Raw genomic sequence first — 21,365 nt, 5'->3', positions numbered from 1 at the left:
GCGGAGAGCGAGGGCCCCGCCGGTGCCCTGGAGGCCCTCGCATACCCCTGACCTCATCTCCTCTGCCTCGCCTCAGTTCAGCCGCTCTGGCTCAGTTGAGCAAGTCACTTCTTGAATGTGCAGTCCTGTCCCCGCCACAGGGCCCTGCATCTGCTGCGGTGCCATCCCAGGGCTCCCAGGCCCGGCCTGCCCAACGGCCCTAACCCTCCTGCACTCCCCAGTTCTTCCTCTCCGAAGGCCCTCCCCACAGCTGACATGACTGCTACTTCCTCCTCTCTTCCCCTGGATGGTAAACTCCACTGGGGCAAAGCCTCGTACCACTGTGTCTCCAGGACTTTCAAAGGTCTCCAGCCCAACAGGAACTCAGTGAAAAAATTCAACACTTGTTGAATGAATAACTATGGAAGGATCTGGTTTAGATACCCGCCTCTGCAGGCATTGCTAATGGTGACAGTCAAGGTTCTAAGAAACAGGCACACATCTGCATCATTGAGGACTAAGTGCAGAACACACCCAGAAAGGGTGGGCGCAGTGCAGCCGTCTGAAGGAATTAGCAGCTGTTAACCGACTCACCTTTTTGATATGAGGGCACATTTTCTTTTAATAGTTTGCTAAGCTGTACTGTATTTAAATGTAAAAATCTCAGTTGTTCTCTCATCGGTTTTCTTTCCACAACTGGGAGTAACAGACTGCCCACACTGGTTTTTGGGATTGGCAGGCCAAGCCCTATCGCCAGAGTCGCAGCCAAGTCGGTCTGCTGAACACGCTGTGGGCGTCTGGTATCACCTAGAAAAGAGAGTGGCTTAAGCGACAGGTTTGAGGGTGAGCATTTGATGGCAGCCTTTCTTGAATTTGACTTTCTACAACTGGTGTGAGTCAAATTACCCACCACTTCACACTGTTCTGTGTGGATTCACTCAAAAAACACCTCACTGTTCCTTTACTTCAGTGAGGTCACCGAGCACCTCATCTGTGTGGAGCACCAGTCACACGTGACACAGGTGCAGGGAACTCAGCGCTGCGTGGAGTGAGCTTGGAGGCGGCAGGTGGCTTCACCAAGGTCACTTTTCCGAGGCCAACGGCCCATCCGAGGAAAGGCAAGGGGGGGGCTCTCCAGCAGCCCTGCCCCTCTAGACTGTGAGCAGCCTGCACAGCCCCATGGGGACACTGACGCAGCCGACTCACCCGGGCCGAGTTCCACATTGGACTCTGACAAGCAAGACATCGCCTACCAAGGGCCTGAGCACCGAAGGCGCTTCAAGCCTCACAGCTGTCGGCCACCCCATCAACTTTGCAAGAACAATGTCAGGACAGTTGGCTCAGGTCCCTGCTCTGCCACCATCCAGTGGGAGGGCTTGGACGAGAAACAGCTTGTTCTCTCATCTGTGAGGAGAGCGCCCAGCCCCCACACTACAGGAGCTACGACGCAAGTCTGCAGGGGGCTGAGGCCGCCAGGCACGTCCACCCAGCAGGGTCCATGTGGGGCTCTTAGATACTCTAGGGTGAGTCTGAAGAGGTTTTACTTTGCAGTAATTTTTACTTGTATAGAAGTTGTCTTTTTAATGTGACCAAATTTATCATTATTTCTTGACCAACCCTCTACTGATGGCTTCTGGGCTATACTAAGAAAGAACTTTTCTGCTCCAATGTTACTATGTGTTTTTTCCTCGTTTGTCCTGCATTAAGTGCTTTGATCTGAAACAAAACTCCCAACAAAAAGCCCATCTTAACCTGCTTTTGGCACAAACACTGGTGGCGAGACTGTTGTGCGTCATTGGGTGAACTCACATCTGGGGTTGCTGGCACCAGGATGCTGAGCTTGGGAGGAAGGCCATGTACGTGAGATCTAAGTTAATTTTACAGTACTGAACGTGAATGGCACCTATCAATAACCCTAATTCAGGATAAATTTTACCTTATAAAGATTCCGTTGCTTTGTCCATAAATGACCAGCCAGTAACCACAAGATCACTAGCTCTAACGCAGTGGTCCTCAAAGACCCCTTTCCACTGAAAGGAAACAGCATCTTGGAGAAGCAGCTGATTCCAGGTCCAGAGAAGGGACTGTTACATGAGAGCTGGGAACACCATCTCAGACCAGACAGCGAGAGAGCTTGCAGAGATACCGAGATAAATAAGTTTGAGAACTTACTTATGGTCAGGACTGAGGACCTAATCTGAAGATGCTCTTGCTCACCAAAGATGGCATAATTTGAATATTAAAAAGAATAGTATCTATAGTGAATGGAAACAAGTAAGATATGCTTAAGTCCATGAGTTCACAACATTACTTAAAAAAAAAAACTGGCCAGAGCTGAAGATGCTAGTGAAATCCTAGCGAACTCAATCACTGATTTAAAACTGGAAGTTTCAAGAAACTTAATTTGAAATTAAGTGGGATGAATAACCCATCATTTATCCTATGACTCTTGAATAAATGGGAGAGCTGGGAAACCAAAAAGTAGATGGGGGAAGAGTCTCTTTATAGAATTATTCTGGCTATTTAATGGGAAAAAGAATTATGGAATTGAAGTATAACTATATAACTATTTGCAACCTTTAGTTAATTACTGGCCCTTGTTGTTTGTCAATGGCTACTGACTTCACGATACCGCAGACAGACAGACTGTGTGCCTCCTGCTAGAAGGCAGGCTTCCTGCTGAACTTTCAGAGCCAACCAAATCCACGGGATCGGAACTGGCTCACATTACCGGGTTAGAAGGGAGTTACAGGACAGACAGAGGACATATTAGCAGACAATGCAGAGAGACTCCACAGGACAAAATGACCAGATTTCTTCAAAAAATAAATCGTAGTAAAATGAAAGAGGGTAGGGATGTGGACCTACAGATTATAAGAAATTTAAAGATACACAGTTTTTTTTGCCCCCTAACTCAAACTAAAGAGAAAGCGACAGAATTGTAAATTTGAACACTGACCACTGATACTAAGAATTCATGCTATATTTTAAATGTGATAATGTATCAAGATTGCATTCAAAAATAAAGAGAGCACATAGCTTTTGGAGTTGTTTCCAAGTAATAAAGGAGGAAGATGGTAAGGATGGTGGGCTGGGCATTTATTACACTACTTTGGCTACTTAAAAAAATTTTTTTATTAAGGTATCATTGATATACACTCATGAAGGTTTCACAAGAAAAACAATGTGATTATTACATTTACCCTTATTATCGAGTCCCTCCCCACCCATTGCAGTCACTGTCCACTAATGTAGTAAGATGCCACAGAGTCCCTGTTTGTCTTTTCTGAGCTACACTATATTCCCTGTGACCCCCCCCACACCATGTGTACCAATCATGATACCCCACAATCCCCTTCTCCCTCCTTCCCCACCCGCCCTCTCCCACCCCTCCCCTTTGGTAACCACTAGTCCCTTCTTGGAGACTGTGAGTCAGCTGCTATTTTGTTCCTTCAGTTTTGCTTCGTTGTTACAGTCCACAAGTGAGGGAAATCATTTGGTATTTGTCTTTCTCTGCCTGACTTATTTCACTGGGCACAATACCCTCCAGCTCCATCCATGTTGTTGCAAATGGTAGGATTTGTTTCTTTCTAATGGCTGAATAGTATTCCATTGTGTATACGTACCACCTCTTCTTTATTCATTCATCTACTGATAGACACTTAGGTTGCTTCCGTTTCTTGGCTATTGTAAATAGTGCTGTGATAAACATAGGGGTGCATATGTCTTTTTGAATCTGAGTTGTTTTCTTTGAGAAAATTCCCAGGAGTGGAATTCTGGGTCAAATGGTATTTCTATTTTTAGTTTTTTGAGGAGCCTCCATATTGCTTTCCACAGTGGTTGAACTAGTTTACATTCCCACCAGCAGTGTAGGAGGGTTCCTCTTTCTCCACAACCTTGCCAGCATTTGTCAGCATTTGTTGTTCCTTGTCTTTTCTATGTCGGCCATCCTAACTGGTGTGAGGTGACATCTCACTGTGGTTTTAATTTGCATTCCCCTGATAATTAGCGATGTGAAGCATCTTTTCATGTGCCTGTCGGCCATCTGAATTTCTTCTTTGGAGAAGTGTCTGTTCATATCCTCTGCCCATTTTTTAATTGGGTTATTTGCTTTTTGGGTGTTGAGGCAGTGAGATCTTGATGTATTTTGAATGTTAACCCCTTGTCGGATATGTCATTTATGAATATATTCTCCCATACTGTAGGATGCCTTTTTGTTCTACTGATGGTGTCCTTTGCTGTACAGAAGCTTTTTAGCTTGATGTAGTCCCATCTGTTCATTTTTTATTTTGTTTCCCTTGCCTGAGGAGATGTGTTCAGGAAAAAGTTGCTCATGTTTATATTCAAGAGATTTTTGCCTATGTTTTCTTCTAAGAGTTTTATGGTTTCATGACTTATATTCAGGTCTTTGATCCATTTTGAGTTTACTTTTTTGTACAGGGTTAGACAGTGATCCAGTTTCATTCTCTTGTATGTAGCTGTCCAGTTTTGCCAACACCAGCTGTGGAACAGGCTGTCATTTCTCCATTGTATATCAATGGCTCCTTTGTTGTATATTAATTGACCATATATGCTTGGGTTTGTATCTGGGCTCTCTGGTCTGTTCCAGTGGTCTATGGGTCTGTTCTTGTGCCCGTACCAAATTGTCTTGATTACTGTGGCTTTGTAGTAGAGCTTGAAGTTGGGGAGCATAATTCCCCCCTGCTTTGTTCTTCCTTCTCAGGATTGCTTTGGCTATTTGGGGTCTTTTGTGGTTCCATATGAATTTCAGAACACTTTAGCTATTTTTATATGTCTGAACATTTCCATAATAAAGAATCTTTAAAAAGAACAAAGTGTTCTGATCTGGGATTTTATATTGGCTTAAAGAATGAGCGAGCTAGTCTTAGCACTTTCCCCAGAAGGTCAGCCCGTGCCCACATCTCTTGTGAGTGCCTTGGCTGTCCTCCACTCATTTGAAACACCTGCTCTGCCACCAAATGCCTATATATACTGGGGTCCACCACTGGCCTCTCGATTTTGTCCCACTGATTACCATGACTAGTTCTTGCCAGCACTATTTTAAGAACTGTAATTTTGTAATACTGACAACACAGGGTAGGTCCAATCTCTACTTTTCTTTCTGTGAGATCAGGACTCTAGGGATGGGCAGCAGAAAGTGGGGGATATTAAAAATCAAATGGTACGCAATCCAAAACTACCTATACTTCAGAATAATAAACACCTTAATGTTTATTGTATTAAATTAAACAACAAAAATTTGCAGGATAAAGTAAGCCTTTAAAGAACTATCAGGAATGGTGGTTTGAGGAGCTCTGCGGACCTGCCCACCAGGGAAACAAGCATTAACTGGTAGAAAGACACAAACGTCCACCACAGAATGCATTCATAGACTCTGGAAACATCATCCAATGAAGAAGTCATTCAGTAACAGCTAATAACCACTTGGTAAGAGCAGAAGAGTCTGGCTGCTGGGGGAAGCGTGACTCAGTTTCCCCCTCCCTTTCCAGCTCAGTGGGACAGAAACTCCACGCTGAGTGGGTGCAGCTGAGACACAGGGCTCCCTCTGCCCCCAGATCCCTGTGGAGGTTTGTGCTTTCCCTAGGAGGGACACTGTTGTCCTCAGCTACGTGGGGAAACCCACCCCGGGACAGCAGCTGGGAGCCCCCATGTTCTGTCCAGCCCACACAGAGTCTCCACCCCAGGCAGAACAGGCCCAAAGTGCCAGGCCCACTCTTTCCCTTACCCAGTCTATTTGCAAGGTGGAGGCTGCCTGTGGGAGAGGCTAGCAGAGAAGACTAAAGGTGACAACACAGAGCCCTGTGTGTAAAGCAGTGTAACATTCCAAGAGAAGGGACCACCATGTCCCACCACTAGCAACTGTGGCTTAGACATTTTTGCGCAGATAGGCAGGCCACAGAACAAAGAAAAGCTCCCCCGCAAAAGTGCTGACCATATCTGAAACAATGGGAATTCAAGCCTAAGAATACTCTTCAAAACGAAGGAGATTTTGGACATATGCAACTAAGAAGAGGCTGGTAACTTCATGAGAGCAAAAAGCTAAACTACAGGCCAGCTAGAAGTTTACCAAAAAGGTAACTTCAGACTGTGGAGCACATTTATTATAAACTGTCAAAAGTAAACGAGCAATCAGCAGGCAGTGAGTGGAGCCTAACAGGTGGGTGTGGCAGCGATAAGAGGCGACAGTGCGGCAGAGCCATCAGGAGAGAGACAAGTGCAGAGCCCCACCAAGACTGTCACCCCAGGGCGGCTCTGCCCTCACAGCAGTAACAGCAAACCACACCGTGGGGGGGGAGACCTCACTGCAACAGTCCAACCAAGTCACTCAGCAAATAAACAAGTAAATGACAATGACAACAGGCCCCAAAGGGAAGGAATCAGTAATCCACAGTTGCAATATCATTTAAAATGTTCAGTTTTTATAAAGCACTATAGCAATTATGCAAAGAAACTGGAAAGTACAAATCAAACCGAAAAAGCAGGAAACAGAACCTCCCTATGAAGGGCCAATGGCAGTGGTAACAGACAAAGTCTTCCAATTAGCTGTTGTAAATGTGCTCAAAATACTACAGGAACTATGCATAAAGAAAGGGATGATGACAAGGTCCTGTCCAATAAATTATTAATAAAGCCATAGAAACTATTAAAAAAGAAACAAATGGGAACTCTGAAAATGAAAAATTTAGTAATTGAAATGAAAACCTTACTCAATAGCATATTTTGAACTGGCATAAGAATCAGCAAATTTAAAGACCGACTGATAAAACTTATACATCTGAAAAACAGAGAAGTTCCCAAATTTGATGAAAGGCTAATCTACACATTCAAGAAGCTCAATAAACTCCAAGTTGGATAAACTCAAAGTACACACACAGATTATAAGAAAACTGATGAAAGACAAAGACAATGAGAAGGGAACACCAATTAGACTTCTTATCAGCTGATTTCTCATCAGACACCATGGCAGTCAGAAGGAAGGAGGATAGCATATTCAAAGTGTTGAAGGAAAACAGCATAGTAAATCAAGAATCTTATACCCAGCAAAACTATCTTTCAAAAAATGAAGGTGAAACAGACACCCCCAGATTAAAAAAAAAAAATTGTTGCTAGAAAACCTGGCTCTGGCTTACAAGAAATACTAAAGGAAGTTATACAGGCTAACAGTAAGGGACTCCACCCAGATGGTAATCTGGATCCATGAAAAAAAGCAAAGAACATCAGTAAAAGTAATTACAGTTATAAAAGACAGCATAAAACATATTCTCTTCTTACCTAATTTGGACAGCAATTACAGAAAACCCACACCTACAAGTGTGTATAATGATACTGCCTGTCTATACGAGGAATGCAATGTATCAGCAGTAAAGCACACAGGGGGTTGGTGGGGCAAAGTTGTACTGGAGAAACTGAATGGCACTGTATGAAAGTACATGTCAACATAAAAACTTGTTCACAGGATTATTTGTAATAGCCAGAAGGTATGAACAACCCAAATATCTATCAGTTGATAAATGGATAAATGCAGTTTCTCCATACAATGGGATATTACTCAGCATATAAAGGAATGAAATGCTACATGCTACAACACGGATGAACCCTGAAATACTACACTAAGAGAAAGAAGCCAGTCACACAGGACCACACATTGCAGGGTACGCTTATATGAAATGTCTAGAAAAGGCAAATCTGTAGAGACAAAGATGCTCAGTGGTTGCTGAGGGTTGGGGGAATTACTGGGTTGGGGGTACAAGCGGGTGCTCATGAGGTGATGAGCTGTCCTAAAACCGATTATTGTGGTTGGCTGCCCAACTCTGAATGAACTAACAGGAGAGCAGTCCTGGACATAAAATGAACAGAATGGCAATACAGAATGTAACTACTTGTACAGCAAACAAGCACAACAACAAATACCCAGATCCCACTGTTGGCACTGGTCAGTTACCTGAGCAGCCCTTGCAAGAGTCTGCACATGTAATCACCCTGGCCTTTCCTGGGGTGCAGGCCACCCAGGGAGAAGATTCTTAAATACCCATTGTAGAGATGAAACATTAGCACTTCCGTCAGACAATAACCCTAATACTGTCATGATAAAAACCACCAGCTCAACTGTTTCTTTTCCTCTCCAGACTGCAAGGTCCCTGAAGGTGAAGGCTACCCATAGTCGAGCAAAGTGTCTGGCCTACGACAGGTGCTCAGTAGGCCTCTGTGGGCCGGGGGGATGGACGAAAGGGTGTTTCTGATGTGGCGCTCTCACTGGGGTAGGTGGGCCACAGGGGACCCGGCTTGGCTATGCAGTGTGGGTAGGCTGGGTGTAGAGACTACTGTTCTGATGGGTGCTGTGCACACTCACTGGAAGGCAGGCTCCAGCCAGGCACGTAGGAAAGGCTCTGGTCATGAGGTATCTTAGGGGGCCAGATGTCCAAGAGGAAGAGCTGTTAACAAGACAGAAGGAAATGGGTGGAGATTCTTCCCCAACCAACCCTTGCTAAGGGCAAGATTCATTCATTTAAGAAATATTTTTTGGCACCTGTCACACGCCAGGCAACGTTTAGGCCCAAGGCATATAGTGACGAAGAAACCAGACCCGGCCCTGCCCAACACTAGCTCAAGGTGGAGCGAGGAGGCAGGCTCTGCACAAGTCACGCAGGTAAGTGCGTAGCTACAACCGGCGCCAAGAATCATGGCAGGGGGCACAGGGTGCTGCGAAAGACCAGCCGGGGGAAGGCAGCTTGGCTTCGTGGCTGAGGATGACAGAGCTGGGGGACATGAGGAAGAGCCTGTCACGTGGTAGGACCTACAGGCAGGGCAGAGGCCAAGACGTGGGGAGCAGTGGGGCTGCGGCTCAAGACGAGGCTGCAAGGTGGGAAAGCCCCACGCAGGATTTTTACTTCATCTGAAGCTCAGGCACTGAAGTTTTAGTACGGGAGATCGGGAGATCGGGAGATCGGGGGGTGGGTGATCAAGGAGGCTGTCCAGGTTTCTGGCTTGAAGAGCTACACGATGGTGCCCTCTGCTGACAAGGAAGTAAGGGAGGACAGACTGGATGTGAAGTTGTCACGCTTGCTCCGTGTGTGGAAGATCCACACTTCAGGCAGTTGAGTAGATGGTCAGGAGGTTGGAGAAGAGACAGCTAGAGGGATAAATCTGACATGTGTGAGTGCACTTAAAACCACAGAAGTGATAAGATCATCTCAGGAATGAATAAAGACTGACATGAGCCACTCCAGACAAAAAGGCCAAGGCAAGGAAGCTAAGCCAGCAAAGAGGAGGCAGAAAAGTGAGAGGCAGGAGGAAAACCAGACAAAGGGGAGGGCCCAGACCTAGGGGTCAGCGTACCACTTGGCCAGCCAAACGGTACACGTCACAGAGCCCAACAGGGGAGCAACCAGGGAGAAAAGCGTGTTCCAAAGGGAGGGGACAGAGGCCAGGCTCCAATGGAAGGGGAGGCAGAGACGACGGGCAGATGGCCGGGAGGCTGGCAGGGATCAGGGGTGGTGGTGGTGGTGGTGTGTGTGTGTCTCTGGGGTGAAGAGTGAGGGTGTGTCTTGACACTGACAGATGGGCCTCAGTCCACCTGCTCTGACAGGTCCATGGTTCTTGCTGACATTGCTATTCAATATGTAGCTTCAAATGATTTAAAAAATGATTTTTAAAAGGGTTATTTATGTTTCTTTCAGTTCATATATGCAAATACCAACTCTAAACTATGACTATCCCTTGTCCCATTAACTGTCATTCTCACAACACTCAGGATGTTACAAACGTACACAAGCTTCCAAAAAATGGTTTTTAAAATTATAATCAGACTACAGAAAAAAGAGAAATGAAATAGTTTCAAAATGTTGAATATTCCTAAATTCTCACCTGGTTTCCTTTCAAATGCAGAACTGATTAAGATCAGAGGGGTGTTAACCTCCTCCATGGATGAGGCCCCGTGACTTCCTGTTTCAGACATGCCATGATCACTACAAAGAACCAGCAAACTGGGTAAAAGAGCCTCTCTCTCCTATAATGCAAAGGAAAAAAATTTCAATTGCATTCAGACTGAGAACACATGATCTTGTTAAGGAAGTAAATTTAGATTTTACTTTATAAATAGAAGCTCTTTCTAAAGGAGTAGATTTTTTAATCTATGAGCTTATAGGCCAGATCAAAAAGTCAAGGTCAAACAGTGTCATAAGACAATCAGAACTGCAGGCAGGTCAAAGAATAGGCAGGTTGAGTTTAGGGCCCCAGGGCAGGGCATTTGGGTTTGTTTTCTGTCTTTGCTGCTTCCAAAGTCTTCCAAGTGAGAGCCTCAGTCGTGACACCTGTGAAACGGAGCCACCCCTCTGCCTGTGGAGCTCCAGCCAGTGGCCTCCGCTGCCCCTGGCCATGTCTGGCAGGCTCTGCCTAGTCCTTGCTGCTTCTTTCCCGGGAAGGCACCTTTGAAGATGGCACAAACTGTTAAAATCATAGATCTGACGCTGTTCCTCCTCCTCCCCTACATGTTCCTATAGCACCAATCACTTTCTAGAGCACCTATTACTCATCATTTCCCATCTGTCCTCTTAGAGTATAAGCTCCACAAATGCCTGAAAAGAACAGTGTCCCAGAAGGCGCGCAGGAGGCATCGGCCGGGGCACAGGGGAGATGCTGAGCGCCATCGGTCTACATGGCCTCTGGGAGACCGAGTCCATGCGGGTAAGCACAGGACAGTGTGTGGCATGCCGTGCGCACTGCTCATGAAGGCTGCAACAGTGATGGCCCGTGGCATTCAGGTTTAGTCACCCGAACTCCCTTGACTTCTCGGGAACGCCAGCACCGTGGTGCTCCAGCACGCCACGATGCACCACAGCATGCCTCACCTCCGACAGCAGCGAGGTGTGGATCTTCCTTAGAACGCTGTCCATCTCGCTAAGCTTGCGCCCAATCAGGGGGCTGCTGGGCCCTGAAATATGGCCTATGTGGTCCAGCCCGAGGTAATGGAGGACCAGCACTTCCCAATCCCCTCTTCTTAACACTTTGTCCAAATGCCGTGTCACGTTATCATCCACCTTTAAAGGAAAGCACACATGAACAGTTCTCCTGATCTCCCTTTAGCTTTAACTCCCCAAGGAAAAGTGACCTCGTTATTTTTAAATCTAGGGGTTTATTATAGGTGACAGGAGTTGTGGGAGTTTGAAAAGATCAAACAAACAAACCTCAAATACGTGTCATAAAGAAAAATTAAGCAAACATTAGCACTGGATTAAACTTTCACTAACATTGTTTCTGTGTCTCTAGGTTACAGCCAGAATGTGTTTCACAGATAATTTAAATGAGGAAGAGCTGTTCTGGGGGTTCACTACTGGGGCTCAACTAAAGCTGAGCCGATGACCAAATTAAACAGGTACCAAGGGCAGTTAGTGAAGGCAGGGCAGTGCTGAGCTTGAGCAGCAGCGGAGGGAAGCTGAGGGCACTTATGGGTGCCCTGTTGGGGGCTGTTCTGGGAGGAAGGGACAGGGCACTCAGTGGCCATCAGCTGAGCAGCCCCCACCAGAGCGATCAGCCTGGCTGGCCCCAGCCTGCCCCCCACCGCAGAACTGTTTTGTGACACAGGATAGGGAAATGCAGGCATCAAGGGACAGGAACTGCTGCCTGCACAGGCCACCTTGGGTGAAGGTGTCAACAAAGCAGGTGCTCTCCCCAGCCCAGCACACGTGGGGAGGTGAGGGCAAGGCCACAGGTGCTCCTCTGCCCTGTGGGGCCCCCCACAGGGTCTCTGTGGGTCTAATCACTCCCTTTCCCTTGTTGGAGACCATCCTGCCAGCACGGGGACCCCTTAGGGTCCCTTGACCCCCAAGGACCAGGCTCTGCTCAGCTCATCTGCCCTTATGCCTCCCCACGTGGGATGCCACCCCACTCACAGGAGTGCCAAGAGCCTTGAGGGTACCAGGCAGCCCATGGAGTCCTCAGGCTCTGCCTCGTACAGATGCTGCTACCACATCATCCTCTCCACCACGGAGGCCCCCAGGCACCCATCAAAACTCAGCTTAAACGGCCCTGCTGGGAAGCCCTTCCTGACCCCCGTCATCCTGTCAACAGGTGCTCAGCTGTTCTAGGCTTTGGGTTTCAGTGACCTCTGCTCACATCTGCATCAGGGCTTATGTCCTTGTGCTGTAAATGATTATGTGAATGAATAATTTTTATAATCTCTCCATGGCACTCCCAGTATATTAATAAAAGCCACAAACAAAACAACATTCCTCTAAGTAAAAGGGCACTGGCTTTACCTAGGGTGACCTATTTTTCCTATATAAAAACTGACCTCTGTATAATCTGACACAAAAAAGGAAGTTGTTCCATCATACTCCACAAAATGGTTGGGGAATAATTTTATCCATGTTTCATCTCCATAAAAGATGATTCTCTTTCCAGAGGCTTTTGCCTGTGTGACCACATTGTCTTCCAGCAGTGCGGGAGAATTGAGGTTCCTGATGACATCGATGAAGCCGGGAAGGCTCCCTGTCACCAATGCCTGTGGGAGGAAACTCGAGAATTAGACCATGAGCTCCAAAGTGTAAAACGGGAAGGGGTGCTGAAGATCATTTTATGGATAGAAAAGGCAAGCATAAAACTGGGGTGTCCTCAATCCTGGAGAACAGGTCAGTGTTAGGACAAAGTGGGAAAAGTTACACAGATTTTGCAGAAAACCAGCAAACTCAGTAGGGAAGATCTGACCATACTTCAGGCAATAAGAGGACACAGAGGAGCTTGGGGGCCACACAGGCTGCTGGAAATGAGAAGTTAAGCAAATGGCAAAGTGTGGGATGCACTGAAAACACGAACCTATGCATTCACACCCTGCCAGGTCCTCCTCTAACCTTCCTATCTGCTCTGAGACAGGCAACTCCATAGACTGTTCTTACAACCCAGCAACTCTAATGCCTTTCTGATACAGAATTAAGTTTACAATATCCCTCATTGTAGCACTAGTCTAAGAGGCCATAATGATGGGTATGGGTCTCTGCAGTGTGGAGTTACTGACAGCCCATGACACTGGCATCCAGGGACTTGTGCAAGAGGATAAACAGGAACCTGGGCAATGCCAGCAGGTATGATTATTTTGCCAAGAACTGTGTTAACAGCAAATACACGCAATACATAAATCAAGAAAATTTCTGGAATGTCAGAATGAGGAGCTGGGCAAAACTCTTTCCTAAGAGCAATAGTAAAACTGGATAGAACTGTCAAAAACAACCACTTTAGGACTTTGAAAACTCACAAGGATATACAACAAATTGAGAAGCTCTTATGCAAGACGAAGTACTGACTCTCTAAGAGCTGTGCGTGCCCACGGTGTGAGCATGGGCTGCTCCCTATACCCCCAGCTCTGTGATGCAGTGGCCTGGGGCACTGGAGGGCCCATCTCATTTGGAGCTCCATGGAGAGTCCCGAGCCAGAGACATCAAAACAGGGAAGGACGATATCACAGTTGCCTGAGCTTCATTGCCAGCTGTGGTGAGACTAGCTCAACATTTAAAAGGGGGATTTGGGGAACGAGACAGCTGTAGAAGACTTCTGTAAGCTCCCACGTGTCCCTGGATTCTGGAAGGCTGTGTGTACACGCGAGGTGGAGTGCACCCAGGAGAGACCAGAGAGGGCCTAGTTACTGGTCTCTTCCAGCTGAACACGAGGCACTGGTCAAACAGAAAGGAAGAGTCAGGGCAGACTTAGAAACTGCCCGGACAACGAGTGTGTGGCCCCAGCCGCACAAACATCCCCTGCAAGGGTAGAAGCCATCGCTGGCTACCACTAAGCTCCGCTGACCGAGTGACCCTTAGGAAGACAGGCTCCCTCCCTCCTCCTCCCTGGGAAGGAGCTTGGGTTCCTGGGAACCTTCTCAGGAGGACATGTACTTCTTGGTATCCCCTTCATCACAGGAAGCATGTAGGCGATACCTGGGTTGCAGCTGGGAGTCCTAGGAAGTCTCCATGAGAGCTCAAGAGTGTCGCCTCCATGGAGGTTTTCTTGTGATTGCTGTGGCCTTGAGAACAGTTGTTTCCTCCTTTCTGAGAACTGAGGAGAGCCCTGCCGAGACTACTGAGAGAGGGTCTGACCTGATCACCCTGTTCTTCAGTCCTGCCATATAACATGGTGTGACATGGTCTGAGGCTTTGGAACCAGACCAACAAAGGCTCACGCTCAGTTTCTGATGCCAGCTATGTGATTTTACCATTTCAAGCCCATTTCCTCACCTGGAAAATGGAGACTATGGCAGTGCTCACCTCCCGGAGCCTAGCTCGTGGGCTGTTGTGAGAGTGCACGATGTGATGCCTGTATTGCATGCTCACTGCAGCCAGTGGTCAGTATGACAACTGTAAGTTCCCAGAAGAAAGGAAAGGCATTCAAAAATAAGTTACATAACTTCAGAAGACGCTACTACAGGATCTTAACATGTGAAAGTGCTACTGGAGACATTCGTCTTGAGATGTTAAGATCCATGTTTCACCACAACTGTGTCACCACCCAAGTCCCCTCCCTAACTGGAGGCAAGGCAGGGGACATACTCCTTAGGCAACACTACCCAATCCTACGAAACTCCAGAGCTGTGTAGCCTCGCCTCCAGTATGGACTTCCTGGCTTAGCTCCTCCCCGATGGGGAAGAGGAGCAAAAACTTGGAGAAGACGGAAAATTAAACAGAACAAAATGTGAAAAATGGGTTTTGTGAAATGAAACAAATGGGCTGGAGGTGGGAGGCCCTAAAAACCACATTAGTGAAAGTGCGGTGGGGCCTGGGCATGAGCCTCACTTCCACATTTTCCTATGAACCTGCCCAGATTCTTAATAACCCTTTCTTACCAGAACAGAGGAAGAACAGGTTCCTTTCACAATGCTGACAAAACAGAAAAAGAAACCAATGCTCCTGATGGTCTGAGTTGGAATGCTTTCCTTCAGCTTTCACAGGACTGGTGTCAGCAGGATGACCACTTCTCAGAGGTGGTCCCTGAGCACCCGGACTGTCCCCCTCCCCAGTCCCTATCATGATCTGTCATTTTCTCCTTGATTCTTTCCACAGAATTTATCACTTTCTGAAATTATATAGATTACTTATTTATACACCTACATATTTTATGTCCCCTCAATTAGAAAGTAAGCTCCATGAGGGCAGGACAGTTGCTGCCTTTATCTCCACTGAATCCCTCTTACAACAGTGTGTGGTACACAGTAGATGCTCAATAAATATTGCTCAACCAGGGATATAATGCATCCAAAAGTGGTAGACGGAGGGGAAAACTCAAGAAAAAGGTCAGTAAATCAATCCCAGATTGTTTTATTCATCCAATAAACATTCACTGAGTCCCTGTCCCCAACCTTTAAATCAAGAAGTGACTCCTCCTCAATAGATTTCACATGATCAGCCACAATGTAAGGTTCAGCTGGAGATTTTCATACTGTACTAGCATGCAACATATTCACAAAACGTTTAAGCTCCCCTGTCCCTTTCTGCACCCACAATTTACTCATCCTTCCAGTCTAAGCTTGAATCTAATTATCTCAAGCTTCTCCAACCCCCCAGTCTAAGCTGAGCCCCACCTAGCAGTGAGCATCACATCCTGTTCTTTTTTTATCATGAACTAATCACACTTTATAACTGCACACTTATTTCTATGTTCCTTTCTGTAATGGTTATATCTCTCATTAAAGACTAATAGTTCCATAAAGACAGATACTGTTTTCCCTCAACTGTATATGCATTACAGTATTAACATGTGGTAGTTGCTTAATAAATAGTTTGAGCCAATGAATAAAGTTTTACTCTTTTCTTTACCCACGGTTCTTGGATCAAGCACTATGTACTTCAAAGCCTGAAGGTGGTTAATAGTAAAAACAGAGATAACTAATGAGGCCACATCACGTTGTTTCGGTCACCACGCATACTCCAATTTTGAACACGTTACACTTCCCACGCAGCACGACCTTGAGCTACTTGACAAGGGGTGCAAATCTTGGATCTTAGTCCCATCCTACCTAGGGGTTCTTCCACACTCAGTTGCCCCAGCCAGGCTGACAGCGCCAAACTAACTCCCACTTAGTTAAAGTTGGGATTCCAAGTAAAATACTACAGCGAGCCCCTCTAAATCTCCAAAAGAGCTAAATTATTATTTATAAAATATTAAGTCAAACTGCTTACCTTGATTCGAGGCATAGTAACTGTAGGTGGCTTTGCTTCGGCCACAAAACTGTGAGATGATCCTTTTTCCACGAGGTAAGTTGTGTAGGGCATAAATTTCACACCCTTTGAGCCAAACACAAAATCGTCTCTTAAGGCATCGATTAGCATAATAACAACTTTCCTGAAGAGAGGTGGTGGGAGCTTGGTCCAGTTGGAACTGGCTCCTAGGAGTTTAAGAAAAAAAAGGAAATTGAATTTTAAATTTTATTTAGCGTGCGTACACATCATCATCTAGTTTCTGCCTACTTTTCCAGCACATAACCTGTTACATCTACATATCCCAACGTAAAGGAGGCGGCCTGATTTTGGGAGAAAGTTGGTGGGTGGAGGGGGGACGGGGCGGTGGCAATGCGTAAGTTCAGGGAGCCCTAGTATTTAGCGGCGAATTGCCTTTAGCATGGTGAAGAGTACAGGAACAGGGGAGTTCCTTTGTGAGGGTCCTGGAATGACACGTTTAGAGAAATTGATCTGAAACACAGCGCTGCAGGTAGGGGGTGGGCAAATATTTACAACCTGTGTTTACATGGTCAATGGCTGTTATTGTGTGAACCTGGTCCAAAAGGAGGCCTGAACTACTGGGAAATAACGGGTCTTGGAGACATGCCATGTAAGAAACTGCAAGGGTCAGCAGGAATCTTACCTGTTGTGCCTTACTGAGCAAAAATGGTGCCCAGAACAGGGAGCGACCCCAGCGGCCTGCTCAGAGAAAGGGGTGGGTGTGTCATTGGGTGAGTAGAGCTGGGGAAAGGAGGGAGCCCGGGTGTGGAGAGCTTACTTTGCGGTGAACCGGGAGGAGGGTCGAGGTAAGACTGGTAGTGGTGATTGCCACAACGTTGCAGAATACATTAAAAGTGGCTGGAGCTGTAGGAAGGAGGCTCCCGGGGGTGGAGACAAGAACGGAAGAAGAGACCACCCGGGAGCCCGGGAAGTGGCCCACAAGGCGGGGTTCGAAAGGAAGGACCTCTAGGTAGAGGAGGGCCCGGGAACAGAGACGTCCGGGGAAGGTCCGTACCAGCCGAGGGTTCAGCTGGGGGCTCTGCCTGGTGCTCCGTCCTGGAAGAGGAGCGAACGGGAGTCGGGAAGAATCCCCGAAGGAAGAGCGCGACTCCGAGCACCTCGATCACTATGCAGCAGGCGGCGAAGGTCCCAGAGCCCAGCCGCATCGTGCCCACCAGCCGGGATCCGGGGTCCCTGATCGCACTCCAAGTCTCGCCCAGCAGCAGGGGCAGCCCCTGGGCAAGTGCGAACTGGCGGGCCTGAGAGGGGCGGGCTCCCGGTGTCGTCACGTCCGCCGGCGCGCCGGAAATACGCACTGCGGAGCGGGCGCTTCTGCGAGCCGGATGACCTCGGAGTTCCGGGGCCCTTGTGCGTATTTCCGTCGCGCCCACCCGGACCGGGACCCACCCTTGCGGAGCCCCGCTCCCCGCGCCGTGGCACCCTAGCGAGGCCGTGCGTGTACCGCGTGGAGGCCCTGCTGCGTGAAGTGCTTCCCGCTCGGCGCTGTGGCGCAGGTGGCTTCCTTCCTCCCCAGTCGGCCGGCCGGGACGGGCCACCGGCCGCAGAACCTTCACGGTTCTTGGGCGGGTTGGTGCAGAGGACGCCGGCTCTGACCTGGCTTCAAGCTGGGCCGCAGCCATCACCGCTCCGTGCCTGTAGAAGGTCAGGCTGCCTGCCCGGGTCTGCGCGTCCGTGTGCGCCACTGACTGCCGACGTCGGCCGCTTCCAGACCCCTTTGCCGGCCGGTGCCCCTGGCCGACGGCTCACAGCCGCCCCCTCACAGAATCGCCCGTGGTTGCAGGTAACCCACCCGTGACACACACACCTGGAGCCGATGACTGACTGAGGTCGCAGTGTAAAGGCTCAAAGGGGGTGGACTCTGATGTCGGTGCTCGGAGCTCTCCTGGAGCTGAGCTGAAGCTAGCGCCAGCTGAGGCCACAGCCCTGCTGCCCTCCCGTTTCCCTCACACCCTCTCTCCCCGAGCCTGCCCTCCCCTGGACCTAGGTTCCAGCCCGGGGCTGGGGGGCATCTGAGCACCACCCTCCACCCCAGGCTCTGCTTCAGGAAACCTGGCCGAGGCAAACATCAAGGTGTGTCTTTAGTCCTTAAGTGTGCTGAGTCTCTAACACGTCTGTTGCCCCAAGTCCTGATGACCGTATTCTAGACTTCTGCCGCCTTTCACCAGTGCGTGCTCACCACAGTGTTGATAATAATGCTGAACAGCCGAGGTTTACCCACTCTGTCAGCTGCCAGGCACTAGCTCAAGCTCTTTAAATGAATTACTTTATTTAGTCATCACAACAACCCTTTGAAGTGGATAGTCTTATACTGTATAGCAGACAAGGAAACGATGTCAGAGAGTAAAACAGCGTGTCTAAAGTGACAGCTAACAGTTTTGGAGCCAAGATTCAGAGTCCTCAGTCTGACCCTGAGCCTGTGCTTTGAATCTCTGCATTTTGCTGACGTCTTAGAAAAACACCACCTTTTCCCTTCCAAGGACCCTGTTATGGGCTGAATTGTGTCTTCCCCAAAATTCATATGTTGAAGTTCTAACCCCCAGTACCTCAGAATATGATCGTATTTGGGAATAGGCCTTTTTAAGGACATGTTAAAATGAGGTCATTAGGGTAGGCCCTAATCCAGTTTGACTCGTGCCCATGAAAAGGAGATTAGGACACAGGCACAGAGGGAAGACCACGGGAAGGGAACGCAGCACGAAGGTGGCCATCCTTGAGCTACAGAGAGAGGCCTAAGGAGAGATCTTCAGGAATGAAAGAAAAAAAATTCCTGTAGCTGAGACTGTCCAGTCTGTGCTTTGTTATGCAGCCCTAGCAAGCAAATTGAGTTGTGTATTAGTTTTGCATTTCTTTATAACAAAATCCCAAACTTAGTGGCTTAAAACAATCCACATGTATGATCTCACAGTATCTGTGAGTCAGGGGTCTGACATGGCTCAGTGAGTCCTCTGCAGGGGTGAAATCAAGGTGCTGGCAGGGTTGGGTTCTCATCTGAGGCCTCAACAGGAAGGATCCAGTCCTCTCATCTTGTTGACAGAATTCATTTCCTTGCATTCAATTCTAGAGGCCCTGGCTTTCTCATAGCCACTAGTGGGAGGCTGCCCTCATCTCCTGACCGTGTAGGCCTTCCAACAGGGCTGCCCGCTTCTTGAAAGCCAGCAAGAGTCTAGAGAAAAGGCTGCTAGGAGGATGGGCTCTGATGTAACAACAATCATGGAAGTGACGTATCATCACCTGTGCCATATTCTGTTGCCTAGAAGCCGATCACAGAGCCCGCTGATCGGATCTGGGGGTCTTTGGCAGTCACCTTAGAGACTGCTTGCTGCAGCCCCTTCCCTTTGGTTACAATCACTGATGTCCCTCCTGCATGCATGTTACATTCATCCTTTCCCAAGGCTCCCAGAGTCTCATCCTGTTACAATCAGCTCAAGATCCAAACTCTTGCCGTCTGAGTCAGGTACAGGAGCAGATGAGGATAAAGCCAAGCTTCTGGGCACACCTCCTCTGCCCCCGGGCCCCTGTGAAACCAGGGACAGGTTCTCTTCCCTGCCACACCCAGCATACGGTAGTGGGATGGGTGTAGAATGCCAGCACATTTTTATTCAAAGGGGAAGATGGAGAACAAGGAATCCTCAATTCATGGTTCTGAAATCCCAGCAGGAAAATGTCGGGTTTTCCTTGAGTATGTTTCAAGGCCAGGCAATGATTCTTGGCTCTTGGCTCTGCACTCTGCACTCTTGATTCAAACTTTTGTCCCATCCTTTCTTTTCCATACAAGGTGGAACATGTTTCACTGACACCCTGGTATTCTCATCTTTCTGGAGGTTTTGGCAAAGTGCTGTGCTGTTATACTCTCCACTCCATGCTGTGCTGTCAGGCCGCTTGTTAACTTTAGCATCTTTTGCCATGTGGAGAAACAAACTTTTCAAAATCATTCAAGTCCTATTTTCTTTGGTTTGACAGTATTTCTCTCAATTCATCTTGGAACTCCAGATTTGCCAGAAGCACGTTCAGCACTTCATTTGGGAATCTCCTTGGCTAAATAACCAAGTCCATCATTTACAAATTCTGCCTTTCACGTAACTGCAGGGGATAATCTCATTAGGTTCTCTGACATCCCATCTCCATGTGGTTTCTAGTAACATGTTTCTGACTCCTCTGGAGCCCTCCCTGGCAGCACCCCAAATACCTGGAGTTTGACTGGTGGTTCAAGGCAGTCTAGGCTGCTTCTCATGCTCCTCCAGTTCGTCTGGCCATTGTGCACTGACTGGCTCTAAAGCCACCCCTACATTTTAGGTATCTGTCACAGCACCCCATTTTCTGGTATCAAAATCTGATCTGTACCATTCAGGGTTCATTCAGAGAAGCAGGGATGTCTCTGCATCTAATTATGGAGTCTAGGTCTACTGGCTGACACGAAGTGGCACTGCTCCCAGAAAACAGTGATGCCTGACAGTTCCCCGGTGTTTTTGCATGCCTAGAAATGGCTGGCCACATAGGACCTCTGTCCCCTTACATATTCCATGATGAGACCTGCCTCTTGTTGATGTCTCTGTAAAACCCCAGGTCCCCAATCTTTTTTTTTAACATTCCTATTAGTGAACATTCTTCCTGTTGCGATAGCCTCAATAAAATCATTTCCGTAATTGTCTTTCACAGAGGGAAGACCAGAAGCAGGCTGGAACCCAGGTCCGGTGGGCAGCAGTCAGGAAGGGGGCACTGCTTCATGACAAGGAGGCAGATAAGCAAATCAGCCACAATGTGTGCCCACCAGAGACTGCACTGGGTTAGGGTCACTTCTAGGTGTGAGTGAAGGTGAGGATGAGGGTGAGGGGTGAGGATTAGGGGTCAGGCGTAGGGTTAGGGTTAGGGATAAGGTGAGCATTAGGTGTAGGGTGAGGATGTGGTTATGGTTAGAGTTAGGTTTAGGGTAGAGTGCTAGGGTTAGGTTTAGGGATAGGGTCACCATTAGGTGTGAGTGAAGGCTGCTACCCCTTTCTACCCCAACTCCTGCTAGAGAATCACCCTCGTAACACACTGAAGCATAGTTCTGGTCACTGGAGTCCAGTCTAGCTAAGCTGATGCATCGCTAAGCCACGGGCAGCTCAAATGCAACAAGTTCACACTCTTGTGTCCCTGCCCCAGCCAGTG

The 21,365-nt window shown here is 47.9% G+C and overlaps 1 protein-coding gene and 1 long non-coding RNA gene across 22 annotated transcripts in view; one reads left to right on the top strand and one right to left on the bottom strand.

Annotated features, from left to right (window-relative positions):
- The window catches only part of PIGG (phosphatidylinositol glycan anchor biosynthesis class G (EMM blood group)), a 36,977-nt gene extending 19,490 nt beyond the window's left edge, over nucleotides 1–17,487 (bottom strand). For 9 of the 14 annotated variants that reach the window (XR_012131836.1, XR_012131837.1, XR_012131838.1 and 6 more), the window contains exons 1-6: nucleotides 17,212–17,487; nucleotides 16,158–16,363; nucleotides 12,290–12,499; nucleotides 10,848–11,036; nucleotides 9,865–10,006; nucleotides 574–786 (exon numbers count right to left, since the gene is read on the bottom strand). Coding sequence is in view for 10 of the 14 variants with exons in the window: in XM_073237870.1 (XP_073093971.1) it covers nucleotides 574–786; nucleotides 9,865–10,006; nucleotides 10,848–11,036; nucleotides 12,290–12,499; nucleotides 16,158–16,363; nucleotides 17,212–17,362 (1,111 nt within the window). In the remaining 4 variants the exon portion in view is untranslated. Of the gene's footprint in view, nucleotides 1–573; nucleotides 787–8,350; nucleotides 8,421–9,864; nucleotides 10,007–10,847; nucleotides 11,037–12,289; nucleotides 12,500–14,219; nucleotides 14,340–16,157; nucleotides 16,364–16,839; nucleotides 16,896–17,211 lie in introns of those variants that run through there. The other 5 variants (XM_073237873.1, XM_073237871.1, XM_073237872.1 and 2 more) reach the window with 5 other exon arrangements.
- Nucleotides 17,488–17,580: 93 nt separating this feature from the next.
- LOC140849672 (uncharacterized) overlaps nucleotides 17,581–21,365 on the top strand; it is a 78,141-nt gene continuing 74,356 nt past the window's right edge. For 4 of the 8 annotated variants that reach the window (XR_012131844.1, XR_012131842.1, XR_012131845.1 and 1 more), the window contains exon 1: nucleotides 18,312–21,029. This is a non-coding gene — a long non-coding RNA (uncharacterized lncRNA). The other 4 variants (XR_012131841.1, XR_012131846.1, XR_012131839.1 and 1 more) reach the window with 4 other exon arrangements.

The sequence above is a fragment of the Manis javanica genome, chromosome 5 (assembly GCF_040802235.1).
Source record: "Manis javanica isolate MJ-LG chromosome 5, MJ_LKY, whole genome shotgun sequence".
Lineage (NCBI taxonomy): Eukaryota > Metazoa > Chordata > Mammalia > Pholidota > Manidae > Manis > Manis javanica.
This window is presented reverse-complemented; position numbering and strand designations above follow the sequence as displayed.